The 25,479-nt window shown below is 39.4% G+C and overlaps 1 protein-coding gene and 1 long non-coding RNA gene across 3 annotated transcripts in view; one reads left to right on the forward strand and one right to left on the reverse strand.

Annotated features, from left to right (window-relative positions):
• Positions 1-15,048, reverse strand: part of LOC118892381 — a 34,843-nt gene extending 19,795 nt beyond the window's left edge. The window contains exons 1-2 of one of the 2 annotated variants that reach the window (XR_005019296.1): positions 14,976-15,040; positions 11,962-12,058 (exon numbers count right to left, since the gene is read on the reverse strand). This is a non-coding gene — a long non-coding RNA (uncharacterized LOC118892381). Of the gene's footprint in view, positions 1-11,961; positions 12,059-14,975 lie in introns of both variants that reach the window. The other variant, XR_005019295.1, reaches the window with a different exon arrangement.
• SLC30A5 (solute carrier family 30 member 5) overlaps positions 15,005-25,479 on the forward strand; it is a 29,500-nt gene continuing 19,025 nt past the window's right edge. The window contains 2 exon segments of the mRNA XM_036847015.1: positions 15,005-15,541; positions 23,618-23,740. Coding sequence (XP_036702910.1) covers positions 15,456-15,541; positions 23,618-23,740 — 209 coding nt within the window. The 5' untranslated portion in view covers positions 15,005-15,455.

The raw sequence follows: 25,479 nt of genomic DNA on the forward strand, positions 1-25,479 counted from the left end.
GGACTCTTAACCACTGCGTCACCAGGGAAGTCTGGTTTTGATTTTTCTTTTTTCTTTATGTATCTATTCGCCATTCAGTAGGTGTTTATTGTTCTGCTATGTGCAAGGCACCCTGATGTCAGTTTGGGGAGGAGCTGGAGATGCAAATGAGATACACCCTTGCTTTCAAACTGCTTACCCTGTAGAGAGAAAGCAGAATACACACAGAGAGTGAGAGAAAGGGAGTTTAAGGAGTTCAAGAAAGGACAAGTCTCTTCTGAAATAATTCTTTTTAAATGTATGGCACCTGTCTTTCACTCCTGATTGAAGACGGCTCAACAGCAAACAAACCACAGCAAATCAATAATGACCAAGAGCTGATATCATCGTCTATATTGAAACTGTGACTAAGGACAAAAGATCCCATTCCTGTTCTTCAGATAACAAAAACACCACTGGATTTCAACCCACGAAAAAGTATTCACTCAGAAATTTCTGGCTTTAAATTACCTTACCAGGTACCAATGGAAAAAAAAAAAAAATAGCTAAGATATTGACTCTGCCCTGAGAGAATTTATCACATAGTGGGGAAACCTGCTTAGGATTAGCAATCCCACGAGGTATCAGAGCTGAGATCCTCTGAATGACTCTCCACTTAAAGCTCAGCTATTTTTTTTGTTTTTCTATCAAAATAATTTATAGGGCTTCCCTGGTGGCGCAGTGGTTGAGAATCTGCCTGGCAATGCAGGAGACACGGGTTCGAGCCCTGGTCTGGGAAGATCCCACATGCCGTGGAGCAGCTGGGCCCGTGAGCCACAATTACTGAGCTTGCACGTCTGGAGCCTGTGCTCCGCAACAAGAGAGGCCGCGATGGTGAGAGGCCCGCGCACCGCGATGAAGAGCGGCCCCCGCTTGCCACAACTAGAGAAAGCCCTCGCAAAGAAACAAAGACCCAACACAGCCATAAATAATAAATAAAATAAATAAAAACTAAAATAATAATAATAATAATAATTTATAAACATCCAGGTGTTAGTATTGAGATTGGGTTTTTTTTTTTAAGTCTTATCTTCTTCGCTGGAAGAAAATACTGCAAAACATTTGTTGACAAAGGAATGGTATGTACAGAATAAAACAAATCCTACAACTCAGTTTAAAAATACAAATTGTCCAATCAAAAATTGGGTGAAATACTCAGATAGACACTTCTCAAAAGAAGACAAAGAAATGGCCAATAAGCATATGAAAAAGTGCTCAACTTCTTATTAGTCTTCAGGGAAATGTAAATTAAATAGGATATCACTATACACCTATCAGAAAGGCTTAAAATTGAATGATTAATACCACCAAACACGGTGAGGATGTGGAGCAACCAGAACTCATACATTGCTGGTAGGCCTGCAAAATGATACAGCTACTTTGGAATAAAGTGTGGAATGTTCTTAATAAACCAGAACATACACCTACACTGTGACTCAGCAATTCTACTCCCGAGAAAAAAGAAGACACCTGTCTACACAAAGACTTGTACAAGAATGTTCCAAGCAGTTTTATTCATAATGTCCCAATACTGGAACAACCCAGATATCCATCAATAAGAGAATGAATAAACTTTGTTAACTCATACACTGAAAAGTATCAAAACACACAACAAGAAAAAATAATAGGCTACCGATATATGCGGCAACCATGATGAATCTTAAAAACATTATGTTGAGTGAAGAAGCCTTACTCAAAAGAGAACACGTTGCAGGATTCCATTTATGTGATGTTCTAGAATAGAACTACTAATCTACTCTATGGTGGAAAAAAAAGAAAGTAGTTGTTTCCTCTGTTAGGTGGCGGTGCAGACTGTTTGAGAAGGGACATGAAGGAACTTTGTGGGGTGATGGTAATAGGCCGTATCTTGATAGAGGTTTGGGTTACAAACACATACGTATTTGTCAAAACTTAGCAAATGTACCGTTAATACGTGTGCATTTCATTGTTCATAAATTTTATATCAAAAGACAAAATTGGTAAGCAAATATTGAACTTTAGTTAATAATATACATGCTGAAGTATTTAGGAGAAGTGTGTTGATGTCTGCAATTGACCTTGAAATGCAGCTAAAAATATAATAGAGCAAATGGGTAGGTGAGCAAACACGTGACAAAACAAGCATAGTGTAAGTTAATAGCAGAACCTAGGTCTCAGACATGTGGGTATTCGTTGTAAAATTCTTTCAACTTTGCTGTCTGTATGTAAATTTTTATAATAAAAAGTTGGAAAGGACAAAAATAATTTTAAATACTTTTTAAAAGTAGAACATTATGGTATAAACATTGATTATAATAAACACATGAAATAAGTATATCTATGTAAATTTTTAAAAATAAATTTATTTATTTTTGGCTGCATTGGGTCTTTGTTGTTGGGTCTTAGTTATTGCACGAGGGTTTTCTCTAGTTGCAGCAGCGGGGGCTACTCTTCATTGCAGTGCGCGGGCTTCCCATTGCGGTGGCTTCTCTTGTCGCAGAGCTTGGGCTCTAGGTGCGCGGGCTTCAGAAGTTGTGGCACGTGGGCTCAGTAGTTGTGGTTCACGGGCTCTAGAGCGCAGGCTCAATAGTTGTGGCACACAGGCTTAGTTGCTCTGTGGCATGTGGGATCTTCCCGGACCAGGGCTCAAACCCGTGTCCCCTGCATTGGCAAGCAGATTCTCAACCACTGCATCACCAGGGAAGTCCCTATGTAAATATTTTAAAAAGGCAATTGTATGGGCTTCCCTGGTGGCGCAGTGGTTGGGAGTCTGCCTGCCAATGCAGGGGACGCGGGTTCGAGCCCTGGTCTGGGAAGATCCCACATGCCGCGGATCAACTGGGCCCGTGAGCCGCAATTACTGAGCCTGCGCGTCTGGAGCCTGTGCTCCGCAACAAGAGAGGCCGCGATAGTGAGAGGCCCGCACACCGCGACGAAGAGTGGCCCCCGCTTGCCGCAACTGGAGAAAGCCCTCGCACAGAAACGAAGACCCAACACAGCCAAAAATAAATAAATAAATAAATAAAAATTAAAAAAAAAAAAAAAAAGGCAATTGTAGTCAGGATTGGTATCATCATAGTCTACCTTTAAAAAACCTGTCATTATTTCATACTGGTCCATATTTCTTCACTGTCTGCATATTTATCTTTTTAAATGACTGTGTAATAATGCACCAAAATTACTACGCCAAAATCAACTTAACTCTTCCCTTATGATAGGCATTCACGATAGAAGAGGCCATAGGAAAAGACCCTAGAATGAAGGCCAGTCATCCCAATCCTCCTCTTCCCATCTCTGCCGGTTACTTTTTTGTGTGTGTGTGTATAGAATTTTATTTTATTTTTTTATTGAAGTATAGTTGATTTACAATGTTGTGTTAGTTTCAGGTGTACAGCAAAGTGATTCAGTTTTATATATATATATATATATATACATACATATATATATATATACACACATACATACACATACATACATACATATATATATTCTTTTTCAGATTCCTTTTCCTCATAGGTTATTACAAAATATTGAGTATAGTTCCCTGTGCTATACAGTAGGTCCCGTTGGTTATCTATTTTATATATAGTAGTGTGTATATGTTAATCCCAAACTCCTAATTTATCCCTCCCCCACTCTCCCCTTTGGTAACCATAAGTTTGTTTTCTGTGTCTGTGGGTCTATTTCTGTTTTGTATATAAGTTCATTGATATCTTTTTTTTTTTTAATTCCACACATAAGCGATATCATATGATTTTTGTCTTTCTCTGTCTGGCTTACTTCACTTAGTATGATAATCTCTAGGTCCATCCATGTTGCTGCAAATAGCATTATTTTTATTCTGCCAGTTACTCTTTATATGACCCTGTCTGGGCAGGTTACCTATCTCACGTGTCCTCTATCTTCTCATATGTTAACTGAGGTACTGAGACTAAAAGAACTCAACAGCCCCTGCCTGCTGTGCACTTTGTGCTTTGATAAGAGTGGTACCTAGCTTTTCCTTTACTATGAATAATACCGTTATGAATATAATTTTAGAGTACTACTTTTCAAGTTATAAAAGTAATTAATATTGAATGAATGAAATGCAATTCATTATGAAAAATTAAGAAAATGTTTAAAAGTTCAAACAAAAAAATTAAAACCAAATTCCTTCTGCCCAAAGATTATTGTCAACATTCCAGCGTGTCTCCTTCTAAATCAGATTTGTCCATTTTTTTAATGTTTAATGATTTGAACATTTTAAAAAGGATCTGATTATGCAGGTTGGGTTCTCCAGGTGCAGACACTGATTTGGAATTTGCATGCAAGATACTTGTGAGGAATCAACACCTACGGGCGTGGGAGGGAAGCAGGACTAGGAAGAGAGAAAAGTGGAACTTCAATCCAGGCTCCACGGAGCCTCAACCCCAGGATGTGCTCTGGATTATATATGATCTATCAGAGTTGCAGAGCATTGAGACAAAATAGTCAGGCCCTGTAACCCCGCCTCAATCAGCCATCCATTACAGGCCACCCTAGGAAGCTGAGGCACGTCCAGGAGGAGTTGAGAGCTGAGGATTGTGAGCTGACAGCTGGACAAGTCCCACCTTGAAGTGGGATCTGGGACACACACGTCTGTGCCCACCACAGCATATTTTCTGTTTTAATTTGCATTTCTTTCACTATTAGTGAAGTCCTAAAAATGGATTAAAGTACAAATCTAACCATGCTTTAACACATTTCCAATCTAATGTGCAACCCTGACTCCACATAAGGAGCCACTGAAGGATTTGGCATCTTGAAGTGCCTTTAAGCCCAGGTGCAGTGCTACAGAACAGACAGTGATGAGGCTGGATAGGAAGGGAAGGATAGAACCAAATTAAGGAGAGAGGAGAGAGGTCGAAACTTTACATAGTCTGGGAACACGGGAGTCACTGAAGGCCCCTGAATAGGGGGATGGTGTGACAAGATGGCGATCTATCACAGTGATTCTACCAGAATATGTCAGCACAACAATCCAGCCCTACCTGACAACAGATGACCCTTCTCCAGCCAATCTTGCGGGAGTTTGACCTTTCTGACTTCTTCCCTGTCTAGTTTTCACTGGCCAACCACCCAGCCATCATGAATACGTTAAGGTGAAAGACTAACGTGGGCAGCAACAAGTGGTGGTTCAGAGAATACAGAGAACAGTGTAGAAACTATACCTGAACGTGATCCAGGCAAGGAACGCAAAGCTGGAATTAGAGTCAAAGTAATTTCCTTAATATCCTGTTTATAAATTTATTTTTTAATATCAGCAAAAGACAATTCCCTTAAAAGAAAAATTAGAAAGATCAAAAAACAATTTCCACACTCTTGAAAATGAGGCAGAAAAGCCAAGAAATATGTCAACAGATGTTCAAACTCAATGGTGAAAAAATTTTTTTGTTTTAATTAAAATAGCAATGAGGGACTTCCCTGATGGCACAGTGGATAAGACTCCATGCTCCCAACGCAGGGGGCCTGGGTTCCATCCCTGGTCAGGGAACTAGATCCCACATGCACACCACAACTAAGAGCTCACATGCCACAACTAAGGAGCCCACGTGCTGCAACTAAGGAGTCCGCCTACCGCAACTAAGACCCGGTGCAACTAAACAAATAAATAAATAAATATTTTTTAAAAATAAATTAATTAAATAGCAATGATATATAATTTTTAACTCATAAAGTTGCCTGAAATCTCTGTCCTTTTATTTTTCTTTGGGGGTATACAAAAATGCAGGCAGCATGAACCTCAAGTTTGCATCACTTTGCCTTGCCTCTTCCACCCCCAAATCCCATGGGGGTGAGGCATGGCAGCCTAGGTGGATACTAAGCATGCAGCTGAGGGTTTAGGAAACCCCAATCTTTTAAAGAAGCTGTTAGCAAACCTGCCCAACCTTTGTCCTAGAGGGAGGCATTATCTTTATTATCCTGAACAGCAAACAAATCTTCCCTCTGTTCCAGAGGGAGGTATTATCTCTATCTTCCAAGGCTGTTTGCTGTACAAACATCTTTGAAAACACAGTCTAGAGCAAAAGCTATCAATACTTCTGCTCAGAAGACATGCAGAAACACAAGAGACCCATAAAGAATTGTCTTCCAACAAGTTTCTTTTTTTAAGTTTGTTTTCCACAGTGTGTTGCTACCAGTTAAATTTCTAATCACTTTGAGAAGAAGGGTAACAACGTGTTTTCCTCCACTCTGGGATATAATTGGTAGTGGCACATAGTAGGCTTTCAGTGAATATTTCCTTTTTGATTACTGGGTATATGAATGGATGAATGGCAAGATAAATTCTTGAAAAACTTGGGGCTCAATTATAATGAAACTTCAAGATCCACTGCAAAATTCTGATCTGCTAGTTGAAAATGTCTATCAATTATTTCCCTCCATCTCCTCATTTGCATTCTCCTGATCATCCTGTAGATAATTAGTGTTTTGCATTTTTAACTGCCCACGTTTAATGTCTGCTAAAGAAATTACACACATTAGAGTCTCTAACTGCTAAGAGCTCAAACCTTTAAAACTATTCATCTCCCTTTATAGCTTTGCAGTTGTATTGTGAAGCCCAGTATCTCCCTGAGAATTCCAGGGTATACACACCTCCATTTTGCTTCCTACCTGGTCAGGATGGATAAGGAGTTACTGAACATTGTCTCGTTTTCTTTTTCTACTTTCAAATAGAGGATAAGAATATGTTTGGCATCAAGTGAAGTCATCTGATGAGGTTGGGGTAGCTTTCTCCACTACGGTGCAACATTTTAAGAGTTGATTTTCATGAGCATCATACTGCCCCTCGGTCTGAAAAAATATGCAATTACAAAATCTTTTAGCTGCTTATTGCTACTGAAGGTTTGCTGCCATATCACCTGTACCATTCAGTGATTTAATTACAAACAGCAACCTCCACTCTGACTAGTTCAGGCAGGAATTTATTAAGGGGCATTGGGTACATCAAAGAATCTCTTAGAGGAGCATAGAGCCAGACTCTGAAGCTAGGCAGCCAAAAACAAGGTCCAACCATGCCATGAAGGCCACTCTGCCCAAAACACCACTGCCAGTGCCACTTATCACCAATGACCCCCAGAAATGGACCACAGAAGCTCTGCCACTGCTATTTCCAAAGTACTGGATCCTTTTCCAGAGTAGAAAAATCAATGCCCCAACTTCCTGCTCCTCAGCTGAAGTCATGTCACACCTGGATATGTCTGACTAGTGAAACCCAGGTCACATGCCTCAGGCTGCATGCCCAGCTGCAAGGAAGTCTGGGAATGTGAGCTTTTTGGTTTCAACCTTGGGAAGGTAGAACATATAATGTAGGAAATGATCAAAATATATGTAGTCTTGTAGTGGACATTATCATCAGTAAGTCCTTTGCCCATATCCCCTTGACCCTTTTCGCATTTTTACACATGCCAGGAGCACTCCTAATAGCCAGCCAGCACTTTCATCTCTTTGTTGAAGAACTGCTCCCAAAATAGCCTTATACTATGGTCTGAATATTTGTGACTCCCTCAAAATTCACACGTTGAAATCCTAAACCCCAATGTGTTGGTATTAAGAGGTGGGCCTTAGGAAGATTATTAGGTCATGATTTGGATTAATACCCTTAAAAAAAAACGACCCCATGAAAAACTGAAACCATTTCCACTAAGATCAGGAACAAGACAAGGTTGCCCACTCTCACCACTATTATTCAACATAGTTTTGGAAGTGTTAGCCACAGCAATCAGAGAAGACAAAGAAATAAAAGGAATCCAAATCGGAAAAGAAGAAGTAAAGCTGTCACTATTTGCAGATGACATGATACTATACATAGAGAATCCTAAAGATGCTACCAGAAAACTCCTAGAGCTAATCAATGAATTTGGTAAAGTAGCAGGATACAAAATTAATGCACAGAAATCGCTTGCATTTCTATACACTAATGACGAAAAATCTGAAAGTGAAATTAAGAAAACACTCCCGTTTACCACTGCAACAAAAAGAATAAGATATCTAGGAATAAACCTACCTAAGGAGACAAAAGACCTGTATGCAGAAAATTATAAGACACTGATGAAAGAAATTAAAGATGATACAAATAGACGGAGAGATATACCATGTTCCTGGATTGGAAGAATCAACATTGTGAAAATGACTCTACTACCCAAAGCAATCTACAGATTCAATGCAATCCCTATCAAACTACCACTGGCATTTTTCACAGAACTAAAACAAAAAATTGCACAATTTGTATGGAAACACAAAAGACCCCGAATAGCCAAAGCAATCTTGAGAACAAAAAATGGAGCTGGGGGAATCAGGCTCCCTGACTTCAGACTATACTACAAAGCTTCAGTAATCAAGACAGTTTGGGACTGGCACAAAAACAGAAATATAGATCAATGGAACAGGATAGAAAGCCCAGAGATAAACCCACACACATATGGTCACCTTATCTTTGATAAAGGAGGCAAGCATATACAGTGGAGAAAAGACAGCCTCTTCAATAAGTGGTGCTGGGAAAATTGGACAGGTACATGTAAAAGTATGAAATTAGAACACTCCCTGACACCATGCACAAAAATAAACTCCAAATGGATTAAAGACCTAAGTGTAAGGCCAGACACTATCAAACTCTTAGAGGAAAACATAGGCAGAACACTCTATGACATACATCACAGCAAGATTCTTTTTGACCCAGCTCCCAGAGAAATGGAAATAAGAACACAAATAAACAAATGGGACCTAATGAAACTTAAAAGCTTTTGCACAGCAAAGGAAACCATAAACAAGACCAAAAGACAACCATCAGAATGGGAGAAAATATTTGCAAATGAAGCAACTGACAAAGGATTAATCTCCAAGATTTACAAGCAGCTCATGCAGCTCAATAACAAAAAAACGAACAACCCAATCCAAAAATGGGCAGAAGACCTAAATAGACATTTCTCCAAAGAAGATATACAGATGGCCTACAGACACATGAAAGAATGCTCAACATCATTAATCATTAGAGAAATGCAAATCAAAACTACAATGAGATATCATCTCACACCGGTCAGAATGGCCATCATCAAAAAATCTAGAAACAATAAATGCTGGAGAGGGTGTGGAGGAAAGGGAACACTCTTGCACTGTTGGTGGGAATGTAAATTGATACAGCCACTATGGAGAACAGTATGGAGGTTCCTTAAAAAACTACAAATAGAACTACCATACGACCCAGCAATCCCACTACTGGGCATATACCCTGAGAAAACCATAGGTCAAAAAGAGTCATGTACCAAAATGTTCATTGCAGCTCTATTTACAATAGCCAGGACCTGGAAGCAACCTAAATGTCCATCGACAGATGAATGGATAAAGAAGATGTGGCACATATATACAATGGAATATTACTCAGCCATAAAAAGAAATGAAATGGAGGTATTTGTAATGAGGTGGATGGAGTTAGAGTCTGTCATACAGAGTGAAGTAAGTCAGAAAGAGAAAAACAAATACAGTATGCTAACACATATATACGGAATCTAAGGAAAAAAAAAAAAAAAAAAGGCCATGAAGAACCTAGTGGCAAGACGGGAATAAAGACACAGACCTACTAGAGAATGGACTTGAGGATATGGGGAGGGGGTGGGGTGAGATGTGACAGGGTAAGAGAGTGTCATGGACATATATACACTACCAAATGTAAAATAGATAGCTAGTGGGAAGCAGCCGCATAGCACAGGGAGATCAGCTCGGTGCTTTGTGACCACCTAGAGGGGTGGGATGGGGAGGGTGGGAGGGAGGGAGATGCAAGAGGGAAGAGAAATGGGAACATATTGTATATGTATAACTGATTCACTTTGTTATAAAGCAGAAGCTAACACACTATTGTAAGGCAATTATACTTCAATAAAGATGTTTAAAAAAAAAAAAAAAAAAAAACGACCCCAGAGAGCTATTCACCCCTTCCACCATGTGAGGACACAGCAAAAAGGCACTGTCTAAAAACTAGGAATTAGGCTCTCACCAGACACCAAATCTGCCAGCACTTGACCTTGGACTTCCCAGCCTCCAGAACTGTGAGAAATAAATATCTGTTGTTTATAAGCCACTGAGTTTACAGTATTTTTGTTGTAGCAGCCCAGATGAACTAAGACACCTTACACCGGATCGGGACCCTCTGAGGTGGGACTTCCACAGAATCCAAGCTCCCCAGTGGGAGTGAACCTGATATCACATCGCTGCTCACCTTTCTTTCCTGTCCCACTTTCCCACACTCCTACCAGTTTTTCCTGGGAACACTTACTTTCACACAAAGCCTCATCTCAGAGTTTGCTTCTGGGAAACCCAGCAATTACCTAGAATTGGACCTAGCTCATGGTAAGCACTCAACAAGTATTCATTACAAGGAAGGAAGAAGGCACTAAGTTGCTACTCATGACAATTTCCACCATATTCTCTGATCCAGATTCCTGGAGGTGGCTTACAAAACAGGCCCTCCCCATCGGGTTCTCTTACATCATTGGAACAGGCATCACTCACCCAAGTTTGCTCCTCTCTCAGGAAGAGAGGAGCAAAACAGCTGACACTGAGGTGCACTTTGCCCAGTTAGTGGGGAGCCTTGCCTTACAAATTACATAATTTTGGACAATTTACCTAACCTTTTTTGGGAGCCAGATTTTTCACCCCAGGGAAGAGAGATACAAACATAGAAAGGGCAAAGTCTAGGATAAAACATCTAAGATTGGACTGTACTTGAAGGTATCAGTATGAACTTTTGGTTTCTGATAGATAATAAATAGAAAGATATACCTATGTACACACACACAGACACACACACACACCTAGCTGAGCATATATAATTCCTAACTCTGTCCACTGAGAAGTCAAAGAAGCAATGAGTACACCAGCAGCAATGTGATATCCAACACCTAGATCTTGGTTTTTGTTTTTGTTTTTGTTTTATTTAAGTATAGTTAATTTACAATGTTGTGTTAATTACTGCTGTACAGCAAAGTGACTCAGTTATACATGTATACATATATGCATTCTTTTTCATATTCTTTTCTATTATGGTTTATCACCGTAAGAGTTTCCTGTGCTGTACAGTAGGACCTTGTTGTTTATCCATTCTGTATATACCAGTTTGCATCTGCTAATCCTAAACTCCCAAACCATCCCTCTCCCTCCCCCCTCCCCCTTGGCAACTACCAGTCTATTCTCTATGTCTGTGATTCTGTTTCTATTTCATAGAGAAGTTCATTTGTATCATATTTTAGATTCCACATATAAGTGATATCATATGACATTTGTCTTTCTCTTTCTGACTTACTTCACTTAGTATGATAATCTCTAGTTGCATCTATAGACCTTGGTTTCTAAATACCATTCTCCTCAAAAGGAACCAGAGCTCCTTGGAGAAATGGCTAATTCCAGAGATAAGGCAGTATATAATAAACCTGGAACATCTTATACCAGAAAGTATGGAAATTCTGAAAGAATGATAGGAATATGTCAAAATGGCACAGGAACCAGCCAAATGGTTCCCACTGGCTAAATTTGGGACAATTTTAGCATCAAAAGAGTGACAGCAGTTGATTATAATCCGTTTAATAAAATAGGAACCCATGAGCTCATACTAAGATAGATAGATAGATAGATAGATAGATAGATAGATAGATAGATAGATAGATAGATAAATGGTAGGGTGGGAGGGGACAGGAAAGTTTTACCTGACAGTAGAGGGTCAACTAATAAATGTAGAAGAGATGATGGAAGGGATTATTAGCATTTGAAAAACTTTATAGTAATAATTGTTTTGGTCAAGGAGCAAAAATGGATACTAATACAAATGAGTGAAAGTGTGATCAGAAACAGAATCTTGACATGGTCTCAAAGTATCTCCAGACAAAATACTTATTCATTAACATTACATTGAAAAATCTGGCAGATGTCTTCTTATCAAATGATAGAAGTTCACTTTACCAGTTAATGAGAGCAGTCAGCATCATGTGCCTTCTGATATGATGCACTGAGAGGAATATAGAATCACTTCTGTGTTATTCTTGCCAAAAATGCATACCTAGAATCCAATCATGAGGAAACATCAGACAAACACAAACTGACAGACATTCTGCAAAGTAATTGTCCCATTCACTTCAAAAACATCAAGGTCATGAAAAAAAGGAGAGACCATGAGCTGTTCCAGATAAAAGAAAACTAATGAGACATGGCAATTAAAAGCAATACATGATCTTGGATGAATCCTGGACCTATAAAAGATTGTATTAGGGAAGAAAAATGTAAGATATTCCTCGAGGATCATTTTAGCTCCCAATGTCTCCATGAGGTTTACTGCGGCTTTTGTTGGACTGCACCATTTCTCGACTTCTCCTTCTGCCCAGTTATGTTTCCTTTCCCTCCCTTTTACAGTTGTTAGTCCCAAAAGCACTCCTTGATAAATATCTTGCACATTAAACTCCATCTCAGAGTCTGCTTCCTAGAGAACTCAACCTGAAACAAAAAGAGTGAGTAGGATCTTAAGCAAAGGTTGAGATGGTATGCATTCTACACATGAAAACTAGCCTGAGAAAAGTCTTGTATTAGAAGAGAAACAGCGTAATTGAAGGGAGAAAAGGATGACTGGAATCCAGAGAGCAGGAGGCAGTTTGATATGAGATGAAGCTGAAAAGATAGGTTAGGGCAAGCCCATACAGGATGCTGTTGGCCATGTTAATGATTTGCGTTTGTTGTAAGAGTAATGGAAAGCCACTGGAAGGTTGGAGAGTAGAGTGGGGTGGGGCAGGCCGTGCACAATAAGATTGGCGACTGGAATAGGCTACTGTTACTGTGGCAGAATGTGGAAAACAGATTGTAGAGAAGGGAAAGAGAGAACTTGGAAAGACTAGTAAGGAGGTTACTGTAGTTGTCTAAACAAAACATGATGGTCATCTAAACTAGATAGTGGAGATGAGGATGGAAAATTTTGGATTGATTCAAGAAATATTGAGAAGGTAAAAAATGACACAACTTGGTGATGGACTGGATATAGACCATAAGGAAGGGGAGGTGTTAAGGTTGACACCTGCGTTTTGGTTTGCTAAACTGAATAAATGGTGTCATCCAATGAAGTAAGAAACATTAAAAGAGGATCAGGTTTAGCAGAAAGATCATGAGTTTTGGACATAAAGAACTTGAGCTTCCTCTGACAACCAAATGTGGGGTTCTGGAAACCAAGGAAAGAGAATGTTTCAAGAAGGAGGGAGAGATCAACTATGTTGAAAGCTATAGAGAGAAAAGGTAATATGTAGCTCAAAAATATCCACGAGAGAGCTGCTTCAGAAGAATGGTGAAAGTAGAAGCCAGGTTGGACTGGGTTGAGAAGTGAGTAGGAAGAAAGAAATCAGAGACACTTTTCCTTCCACTGCAGAAAAACAGGAAACATATTAGCCTAAAAGAAAAATGTCCTAATTCTAACCAAATCAAATATCAACTGAATTCAAGCTCCACTGGGGATAAAAACTAATCTCAATGTATACATGTCATTTTACCTAGTTCTCTGAACTCCAAAGGAATGGAATTAGCTCTAGAAAAACATAATAGTTAGTTGTAACCACTGCCATTTGGGTTAGAAAATAGCAATTCTGCAAAGAAATTGCTACCAAAAAAAAAAAAATGCTACAAAAAAGTCACTTCAAGAAAGTGAAGCAAGAATGTCACTTTTTATTAGGCTTTACCTGATCTACTCCACTGTAAGTCAATGATTATCACCGAATGCAGGCAAAAGATATGGACATTTCTGTACAAATTCAATAAGCAAACAACCTGAATTTAAAACCCCAACATACTGGGCTTCCCTGGTGGCGCAGTGGTTGAGAATCTGCCTGCCAATGCAGGGGACACGGGTTCGAGCCCTGGTCTGGGAAGATCCCACATGCCACGGAGTAACTGGGCCCGTGAGCCACAATTACTGAGCCTGCGTGTCTGGAGCCTGTGCTCCGCAACAAGAGAGGCCGCGATAATGCCGGCGCACCGCGATGAAGAGGGGCCCCCACTTGCCGCAACTAGAAAAAGCCCTCGCACAGAAACGAAGACCCATCACAGCCATAAATAAATAAAGAATACTGGTAAAAAAAAAACAAAACAAAAAACCCCAACATACTGATGGAGTATTGTATCTTTGCTCTCTTCTTTGCCTCAAACGGGAGAATACGTATCTTTAGCTTTTAAAGTTCATGCCTTCCTCTGTGTTCTACACATAGGATACATCTTCCCACAATGCTTTTCTCCCATATTCAAAACCTTATCCAAGTTCCAGATCAGCTTCTAGCAGTGAGTCTTTTCTGGTTATACCCATATCACACCTTATTTGGGAAACCTTAGCATTTGTGCCTTTAACGTGTAATGTTGCCAACTAGGTCTTGCTCTCAAATTGCTAAATATTTTCCAGTAGATTATGAAGTCCCAGCAGGCAGAGACTATGACTCCTCATTCTCTTATATGTTACCAAGAGTCTTTATGTACATTCGAATTAAGTGGAGTATTGTAAACTCATCATAATTTACACTGTTCAAAACCCCATTTTCATCTCCATAGCCCAATCCTCAAATTTCCCTATAAATAATAATAATAGCTAACATTTATTGATTACTATGTATCATTCACTGTTATAGACACTTTCCGTATATTAACACATACAATCCTCCCAACAACCCTATGATATAGATATTACTATTCTTACTTTGCAGATAAGAAAACTGAGGTACAGAAAGGCCAAGTGACACAATTAGTAAATGGCAGATTTGGGATTCAAACCAACACAGACACAGGATCCCACCTTCTTAACTTTTTAGCAACAGACAAATAACTCTAATAAAGCCTGGTCCTACCTGCCTAGGTTTACTGATGTGCAAGGATTAAGTAACACAGTTTAGGAGCCAGAATTTAAAAGAAATTCTATTCTATTTAATCGCAAGTTGTGCATTTTCTATGTCCCCTACCTCCGCTCCAGAAGAACCCGCTGTATTCCTGACAGCCCATAGGTGGCGCTGCAGGGACAGGTATGTGCTCAGGCCTCGTCAATGGGAGGAGCTGATAGGGGGCGAGGATTCCATCCGTAGCCCAGCGGTAGGAAGAGCCTTAGGAAGGGGAGGGGACGGCGAGTGTTGCACTGTGCGCAGGCGCAGGGCCGGGCACTCCCACGAGAGTGAGGGCTGCTGGGCCCGATGACGTGGCCTGGCCCCGTCCGATCCGGTGAGCCTCCGGGAAACCCGGCGGCGCCGGAACTGTCCGCGGCCTAGTACCGACGCGCGTGTGCTTGTGAGCCGGAGCTGGGGACAGCGGCAGCGGGCCGGTCTCGGGGACCCGACGGGGCCGCTGGCATGGGGGAGTGACGCGCCTGCGCCCGGTGTTCCGCGGCAGCGGCGAGACATGAGGAGACCCCGCAGCGGGGGCAGCGGCGGCGGCTCCTGATCCCCGGGATGGAGGAGAAATACGGCGGGGACGTGCTAGCCGGCCCCGGCGGCGGCAGCGGCGGCCTCGGGCCGGTGGACGTGCCCAGCGCTCGGTAAGGGACCGATCGGGCTCCCGCCTCCGGAGCCGCTCTCTCCCCACGCCTGCCCGGCCGCTCCGGACACACGTTCCCCGGCCGCTGCCCGGACCCTCCCGGGTGCGCGCGGGGCCCGGCGTCCCTCCCGTCCGGCTGACAGCCCGGAACGCCCTCCTCGGTTCCGTACTCCCTCCCGCTACAGCTTTCATTGGCTCCGCCGTTCCCCGCTGCAGAATGAATGCTCTAAGATCCGGGAAGGTTCTGCTTGAGTTTCTGGTTTTCAGGGCAGACCGTTAACCTTAGAACTGCCGGCCAGTTCACGTGAGAGGTTTTTCTGACCTATGAGAAGCATTTCTGTTAGCTCTTTCTCCCTGAAATAGTAGTTTGGTGATGCTTAACCTTTCTGATGTCTGCCTGCGTAAGTTAGAGGAAGGGTCACCATCATCTCTTCAGGCGAAGAAACCAAAGTACAAACAGATGAACTTTGATGTTCAGGTTAACCCCGCAAAACAAGAATCCAGCCCGCCATCTAGTTTTTCTTTTCCTTTCTTCGCTTATTTTGTTTTATCATTAAGTAAGAAATGTGTGCTCATTGTCAAAAAATTCAAACAGTACAGCAATTCGTAGAATAAAAAGGAAACAGTCCCCATTACCCCCCTCCCCGCAATGTTCCCACGAACCCCCAAGAGGTAAGTAATTACAGTGATCACTTTCCATTGTGTCCTTCATGACCTGTCCTAATTTCTGAGGTAGTGTCGCAAGATGTATAAAATACGGCCCAACAGTTTGGTTGGAACTGGTTTTCATTGCCTTTATATTTAATAAGGTTAATGAGATTAGTTCAGTGTTTTTTGTTCTTGGATACCTCCTTTGAGACATGGTTGTTTCGGTAAATTCTTTGGAACTGTAGAAATAGCATTTCTAACATAATTATTTTTGTGTGAAATGCTGGAACAGAAGTTAAATCAGCTGCATTTTTTGTAGTTACAAGTTTAATTTTCTAGTCTATTTTGAGCAACTCATTTTGTAAAAAACGCCTATCAGGTATTATTTAGTGAGACGTGACAACTAAATGCAATAGGTGATTCTGGTGTAGATTTAATAGTGAGGAAAATGCTGTAAAGGATAGTACTAGGTCAGTTGACAAAACTGGTATGTGGACCATAGATTAGATAAAAGTATATCCATTTTAAATTTCCTGTAGTTGATAACTCTGCTGATTTCATAAAAGGAAATGGGCTTAGGAATACAAGTAGTTAGGGGTCAAGGAGCAAGATGTATGTAACTTACTCTTTAATAGTTCAGATAAAAAAAAGTTTGTCTTTAGAGAGAGATAATAAGGCAAATAAGGTAGTATGTAACAATTAGAAAATCTAGGTGAAGGGTGTACTATTCTTGCACCTTTTCTGTAACTTGAAATTATTTTTAAATAAGTAATACAAAATTTTTATTTACTCAAGAGCTCATTATCTTAGATGTGGTCAACAGTCCTTTGCCATCTTATTTTCATTATTTGCTTAGCAGAGCTGCGCTCCTATTGTAGTTCATTGCAGAGTCAAATTCAACTCAGGACTGGTTGAATTTTGAATAGATTCCAGGTTGCAAGAGTTTTCCTTTATGTAGACTAAAAATCAAAGTATGGTTATAACCTGCAACAAAAGCTGATTAACAGATCCTTTAATTGTGGATATTTTTATTACTGAATTCACAAATATGAATTGTTGTAAATGTTTCTATGTTGGCTTCAATAAGTCCTCTTTGCAGGAAAGGGCAGAGGGTGACAGCAGCATTTATTAAGTACTTCCTATGTTCCAGGTACTTTGCATGCAGCATCTCACTTAATCCTTACAACAGCACTACAGACTCATTAGTTGCATCCTTGTCTCAGATTAGGTAACTGGGACATAGGAAAGTAATTTTCCCAAGGTCACACACCTAGTAACTAATCTGGGAGTCAGTTACCTCAAACTTCATTTATAGCGCCTTCTACACAGTGGACACTTAAATATTTATTGAATGTATCAAGCTTGAATTACATACACTGAATTTGTTTTTTTTAACTGGAGAACTGTGAGCTGCTACAGTGGGCAAAGCCCAAGAAACAGGTTTGAACCCAAACTCAAATTTCAGTAATTTCAGATTTAAAGAACCAGAGATTTTTCTAACCCTTCACAGAAAATACCAGTGATACTTTTGATGAGACTAGTTAATGGCAGATAATGATATATAAGCCATCTCAGGTACTAAGGGGAGGTGGATTGGATCCCGCTAAGTTGCCCAAAGGGTCAGTGAGTGGCTCAGGGGCCACTGCCCCCATTTAAGAGCCTCCCTTCCTCACACCTGAGCTTTCCCCCTTAGTATGTTTTCCTCCACAACATGAACTAGGATTGTGTACTTATTAGTATATGGTTATTTGGCCTTAGCTAGTGTTTTGTCTTTAGCCCAACAGGAAGACTTCATTAATTGACACTTTAAAAATCAAAGTATTAACCTTTTAGCTAAATGTTAAAATAATTTTCCTAATTAATAATGATAAAAGATCTTCACTATATATTACATGAAAAGTCACATAACAATTTCAAAATATGTATGTACAATGGTGAATACGTGAGTGTATCTAAAATAAGTGCTGTCCATACATGGAGATGCAAAGGAAAAGGTGTGGAAGGATGTCCCCAGTTGGTCACCTATGAGGAGGAAATTGGGAATGGTTTTCTTTAAAACTTTGATAACAACCAACTGCTCAGGAATTACTTTCGTAATCTGTTTTTTAAAAATTAAAAAGGGAATAAAGTGTCAGAAATTTCATAATAGTAATATTGTCAAGAAGTATTATACTTAATGTTCCATATGACTGAATCTTGCCATTAAAGTGCCAAATTTTTAAGTTTTGTTAATACTTTAAACAAAAATTATTTAGAAATAATTTTACATATTGCCCCATCTTTTTAAAACAAGTATATTAAATATAGTTTACCGTTTTCTTGATGACTTCTGATCATTATGAGCGTAATCTGGTGAACTGAGCTTTTCTTCAAAGGTCCTTCCCAGTACTAGCGTTCTGCGTATGCTGCTCTCCGTACTTTGAAATTCCCCCTCCCTTTCCTTGCTTCATAATTCTATTTAGTCTTTTTCTTTTTTTAAAATTGAAGTATAGTTGGTTTACAATGTTGTGTTAGTTTCAGGTGTACAGCAAAGTGATTCAGTTATATGTATATATATATATATATTCTTTTCAGATTCTTTTCCATTATAGATTATTATAAGATATTGGATACAGTTCCCTGTGCTATACAGTAGGTCCCTGTTGATTATCTATTTTGTATATAGTAGCGTGTATCTATTAATCCCAAACTCCTAATTTATCCCTCCCACCCCCCCTTTCCCCTTTGTTTTCCCCTTTGTCCCCATAAGTTTGTTTTCTATGTCTGTGAGTCTGTTTCTGCTTTGTAAATAAGTTCATTTGTATCTTTTTTTAGATTCCATGTATAGGTGATATCATATGGTATTTGTCTTTGGCTGACTTACTTCACTTAGTATGATAATCTCTAGGTCGATCCATGTTGCTGCAAATGGCATTACTTCATTCTTTTTTATGGCTGAGTAATACTCCATTTGTGTGTGTGTGTGTGTGTGTGTGTGTGTGTACCACATCTTCTTTATCCATTCATCTGTCGATGGACACAGCTTGCTTCCTTGTCTTGGCTATTGTAAATAGTGCTGCTGTGGACATTGGGGTGGACATATCTTTTCAATCAGAGTTTTCATCTTTTCTGGATATATACCCAGGAGTGGGATTGCTGGATCATATGGCAACTTTGTTTGTTTTTTACATTTTAATTTATTTATTTACTTGGCCACACTGTGTGGCCTGCAGGATCTTAGTTTCCTGACCAGGGATCGAACCTGGTCCCCCAGCAGTGAAAGCCTGGAATCTTAACCAATGGACCACCAGGGAATTCCCCAGCAACTCTAGTTTTTTAAGGAACCTCCCTACTGTTCTCCGTAGTGGCTGCACCAATTTACGTCCCCACCATACCCTCTCCAGCATTTATTATTTGTAGACTTTTTGATGATGGCCATTCTGACTGGTGTGAGGTGATACCTCATGTAGTTTTGATTTGCATTTCTCTGATAATTAGCGATAACATGTGCCTCTTGGCCATCTGTATGTCTTCTTTGGAGAAATGTCTATTTAGGTCTTCTGCCCGTTTTTTGATTGGGTTGTTTGTTTTTTCTACTTAGTCTTTAATATACACTGAGACATCTCAGACTCTGAAGATGACTTTTGCTTCCCTAGTTACAATTAGTTACTTCCACATCTATTCCTTTAGATCTCTGCTACTTACTTGGGTCACATAAATACTTGTTTCTTGCCTGTCTTCCTTAGACCTCAAACTCCTTGAGGGCAGGGCCTCTAATACACATTTAGTTTCTTGGATAACACCTAGAAATGTATTTAGTTGTGAGCAACCAAAGTAAGAGAGCTTTAAGCACATACGGATATATTCTTCTCACATAAAAGAAACCAGAGTTTGCTGGTATTTGTTCAGCCCCTCAGCAGTACCATCTGGGACCAGATTCTTGGTCTTTGCTCTCTGCCATCCCAAGTGTGGCTCTCATATTCAGGCTTATTATAAAATGGATGACATTTTTTAGAGAATGTTAACATGTTGATAACATTTTTAAGATAAATTTTAGATAAAAGTCCTCCTTTGAAGTCAGAAAGAATGCAGAACTAGTTCCAGCTGCATCAGGCCCTTTTATCAGGAAGAGAGAAGACTGTAGTACCTGAAACCACCCTGACAGACAGGTCTCATTAGCCACAGATGACATCTGGCACATAGTAAGTGAGCAGGGAATATTGAAGAATGGCTTAATAGCCCCATGAGGGTATACAAGGCTCTTTGCTGACCTCAAGAATTCCCAGATTGCTGTGATTTTTAATGTCCCTTTGTCAGTTTTTCCTGGTCTTTGTTTTCTCCCTCCCTGTCTTGTTGACAGTGTTGTTTTTTGTGTCCTTGCTTCTATCCTGCTGCCTTATTTTTACACCTAGTTAAGAACTTAAGGAGTGAAGCACTTGAGGTTTTGAGCTTTCCTCTCTCTACTTGATGTCTTTCATTCTGAATTCATAACTGAGTTGATGATAGTTTAAGTTGCCAGAAGCTTGACTGCCAGTTATGTACTGTATTACTGCACTATCTACATTATTGTGCTAGATATTACTATATCACACAAGTGTAATTGTAGAATTCACATTCTTTCATTTAGTAAACATTTGCTGAGCACGTATTATGCAAGTCCCTGGGTTAAGAACTGAATAAACAAAAGATTTCTAGCTCAAGAGTAGTATTTTTATTTGCTAATTATAAATTGCTACCATGACTGGAGTATTTAATTAACATTAATATAGTTAATTTACTTAAGTTTATCTGACTTTTTTCTCTAGCTTAAATGGGCCAAAATCGACATTAATCTTAGGTTTTAATATGCATTTTGTTTTTCATATTTAAAGATGATTTTACCTTATATGTGGGCCACTGTGAATGTATAATTGGGAACAGTTTAGAAGATGGGAATCCTCAAAGCCTTTTGGATGAACTTTGGTTTTCTGTGTGACATATTAAAAGAGCATACTTAAGAGACGTGGACTTGACCCTAGCTAACTCTGTGGACTTCAACTTCCCAATCTGTGACATGAGAGGAATTGGACTAGAGAATCTCTAAGGTGTTTTTCAGCTTTTAAATATTGGTGTTCTGTTTCTTCTAGCATATATACATTTACTTTCTAGTAAATACCTAGACAATTACTAGAAATTTGGTAGATTTTTCATGTTGTACTGTGTGTTTTCAGCCAGTCTGCAAACAACCCAGAAACAAAATACACTCGATTTTTTTTTATCATAGCCATAATTTTAATTTTATTTATTTTTTCCAATACTCCTTTTTTCATTGAGATAAAATTACCTACCGTAAAATGCATAGATTTTAAAGGTACCAGTTTTCATTTTTCACAAATGCATACCCATGTAACTTTCAGCATAATCAAGCTGTAGGACGGTTTTTATCACCCCAGAAAATCTGCTTGATCTTTTAAACAGAAATTTCAGTGTTTATACTATTCTACAGGTGGAGTAAGTAGGAACTTCTGTGCTTTAGGATTTGACTTACTTTATTCCACAATAACATTTTTATTAGCTTCTTGGTGATTAATTGTCACATTGTTAAAACTCCCAGATTGCACTGTTAAAAAGCCCCCCAGATTATGTTCATGAAAAGAAAAACCACTTTGTTCCAAATCTGATTTTCTTTAATATACTATGATATTATTTGGACTAAAACAGAAAATGAGCCATCGGACAGTGAAGATGTTGGAATTGCTGAGATTCATTCAAGGACTGAAATTTATTTTCATAGTTGCATCAAAATCTTCCAAAAATACATATTTTCATGCCTTCTTAAGCAGATTGCTGTTTGTTGATTCAGTGCCATGGGACTTAATGATTCACACTCATTGATTTTTATACCATCCTACATACATTGATATCATTGCATATCAAATTGTTTTAACTCTGCTATTTGAATGACTTAGGTTTCCCTTAAACTTCTGTGTTTGCTTTTTTGTATTTTTCTCCCATAGAGACTTCTCATTCCTGCTGGTGTGCTGGCTTTGGACATCCCTTATATCTCCTTTTTAATGTATTAACACCTGTTAGATATAAACTTAGAAAGTAGTCTCCTGAATGACTTGCAAAGATGATCTGTTGGGGGGGGATATTAGAAGTTCTCACCTTTTTATCTCATTCTTTTTCATTTCTAATTTGTGTATGTTTTATAACATAATATCCAGAGAGTAGTACATGTTTGTAATGTACAAATGATCGGTTTCAGGTGCAAAATTTTTTTTTACTATTAGAGGTATATGACCAAAGAAGACTACTAAGCTAGAAAACTGAGATAATTTCTTCACTGTTTTCTGACTGCTCTTTCAGGAGCTTCTTTTTTGTTTCTTTTTATGGCAGCCTCATTTTTTCATGTATGAACTTTTGTTTCTTATCCAAGAATATTATTTATAGTTCTTTGTTGTTTTCTGCTATTCCCTATGATCTCTGTATCTTTTAAATTTCTTTGCTGTTTTAGTTTGTTTGGTCTCTCATTATAGGCTTATCGTAAAGGATTGATTATCCATATTTGGCCATTCTTATTGGAGTAAGGCCTAAAAAGCTAGTTAGAAGACCAGTATGGGCCTTGTCCCCTGGTGGGCTTCTCCAAAGAAGGGCTCTCCTGCTGGGAGATTGAAGCCTGGCAGTTAGGATGTTAGAGTTAAATGAGGGAAGGCAGGTGGGGTGGGGTTAAGAAGGGAAACTTCCTTTTAACCTCCATGATTTTAGTCCAACACTTCATCCCTCCTTTCCCCTTTGCCTTATGTCTAGACCTCTCCAAAGGCTAAGCTCTTGTCCTGTCATGATTTAGGAGGGATGGTTGCCTGGCTGTGCTGGGTGGGATCCTGGGGACCTAACTACCTGGCAGACTTCCTCATGATCCTCCTCTTTGCAGCTCTCCACACCCCTTCTGAGGTGCTTCAGAGTCCTGAGCCTTCTCAGGACTCTGTAGGTCAGGTCACTTCAACTATGACTCACTGCAGCCACTTAGCGAAGCAGAGGAGAGGTAAACCTAAGGCATTCACCATTCCCCCCTCCCTTCCTGTATTATGGTCTCGTTTCATGACAGATAGTTTGGTTTCTGTTTTTATTCTCTTTATTTGTTTGGAGTAATTGTTTAAAAAGCACATTAGAAAATAGTTGAGGCAACTCAATCAAGAACATTTTTATTTTTAGTTCGGCCTTTTTTTCTTTAATAGACTGTATCTGTGCATAATACGTCCATGTATATTGCAAAAAATCTGAAAGTATATATACTAAAGTGTTAATAGTAGTTATCACGTGGAGGGGTGAGTTGAGTTTTTGTTTGTTTCATTTTTTGTTTATGGTTTTCATAATGACCCCTATTACTTGTATAATAAGAAAAAAAAGGATTACAGAGTTCCTTGTGATTTCAATGATACTGAAACTTGTTTCTGTTTTTATTTTTCAGGTTAACGAAATATATCGTATTACTATGTGTCACTAAATTTTTGAAGGCTGTGGGGCTTTTTGAATCATATGACCTCCTAAAAGTAGTTCACATTGTTCAGTTTATTTTTATATTAAAACTTGGGTGAGTGTGTCTGGTTCTTTTTTTCCTTAATGTGTTTTAATTTCTTTGAAAATCCTGTTTTAACTAAGTATCTTTAGGATATTTTACATAGAATATTTTGTGCATTTTATTCCTCCTGACAAGTACTTGATAATTGTTTTTTAAAGATAGAATACCTAAGGTTAGAGGTACCAAGAGACTGGATTTAAAAAAAAAAGGATTGTCATACTCTGTTAGCTTGCCAAGACATCAGCTTTTGCTTTAGTTTGTGTTAATGAGGTTTTTGCAAATTTAATGTCTGGCTTAATAGAATCCAGCTGGATCCCCATATCTGAGTTAGTATTCAGTCTGTTGCAGTATCTCACATGAACTAGCCTCTGAAAAGCTCTAATATACACCCCTGAGAGAATAAGAGTGAAAAGGGCAAATAATATCCTAATACTTCTGTAAAAATAGTTTGACCTCAGGACTTCTCGGTGGTACAGTGGTTAAGACTCCGAGCTCCCAATGCAGGGTGCCCGGGTTCGATCCCTGGTCAGGGAACTAGATCCCACATGCATGCCGCAACTAAGAGTATGCATGCCACAACTAAGGAGCCCATGAGCCACAACTAAGACCCAGCGCAACCAAATAAAAATAAATAAATATTTTTTAAATAATTTTTTTAAATGTTTAAGAAAAAAATAGTTTGATCTCACAGCTCCCTAAAAGGGCCTCAGGGGCCCTAGGGATTCCCAGACCATCGTACTGGCGTAGTCTAACCTTCCAGCCGGCATAAAATGTCTCCTGAGACTTGTCTTGGCACAGATGTTCCTTATTTTCCAAGTTAAACTGTGCTGGGCTGTGTTCACTACATGTCCCTTCATGGTATAGGGTCCTCTTACAGTACAAATTTTACACTATTCTGCATCTAGTAAGAAATTCTCTCTAAGTAAAGATTCTCTGGATCTTGAGATTGATAGTGACCAACCTCTGTATTAATAAGTATCTGTTAGGGACTTCCCTGGTGGCGCAGTGGTTAAGAATCCGCCTGCCAATGCAGGGGACACGGGTTCGATCCCTGGTCCATGGAAGATCCCACATGCTGCGAGCAACTAAGCCCGTGCGCCACAACTACTGAGCCTGTGCTCTAGAGCCTGCGAGCCACAACTACTGAGCCTGCGCTCTAGAGCCTGCACACTACAGCTGTTGAAGCCCACTTGCTGCAACAAGAGAAGCCACTGCAATGAGAACCCGTACACCGCAATGAAGAGTAGCCCCCGCTCACCGCAGCTAGAGAAAGCTCACGCACAGCAACAAAGACCCAACTCAGACAAAAAAAGAAAGAAAAGAATCTGTTAGACTCCTGGCAATTTTAGTAATTATGGAAAGTGATTCTTGACTAGGAAATTTTTAGCACCACTTGAATATATTTTTATATAACTATTTTGGGAATATGAAAGGTAGGGATATATGATTAGTACTTTCTTCATTTCTATTTCAAGAGTTGTTATTACTAAATTTTAGAGAAGATAGGAATTATTTTCTTTGGTAAAGTATAAAAAAATATTGAGACTTCTTTTGTGGCTTGTAAACTGGTTCTGAAGGCAGATACAGAAGAAAGAAGAGTTCCCAAAATATTGTAGTGGAAGCCTTATTAAAATAAGTATTGTTCTCTGGTATATTTTCTTTAGAGGTTAACATACCCTTCAAATTCTAGTATATTTGTTTAAGTGTCTTTACTTAAAACCACACCTTGTATATAAGATTAATTAATACTA

This window comes from Balaenoptera musculus, chromosome 3 (genome assembly GCF_009873245.2).
Source record: "Balaenoptera musculus isolate JJ_BM4_2016_0621 chromosome 3, mBalMus1.pri.v3, whole genome shotgun sequence".
Lineage (NCBI taxonomy): Eukaryota > Metazoa > Chordata > Mammalia > Artiodactyla > Balaenopteridae > Balaenoptera > Balaenoptera musculus.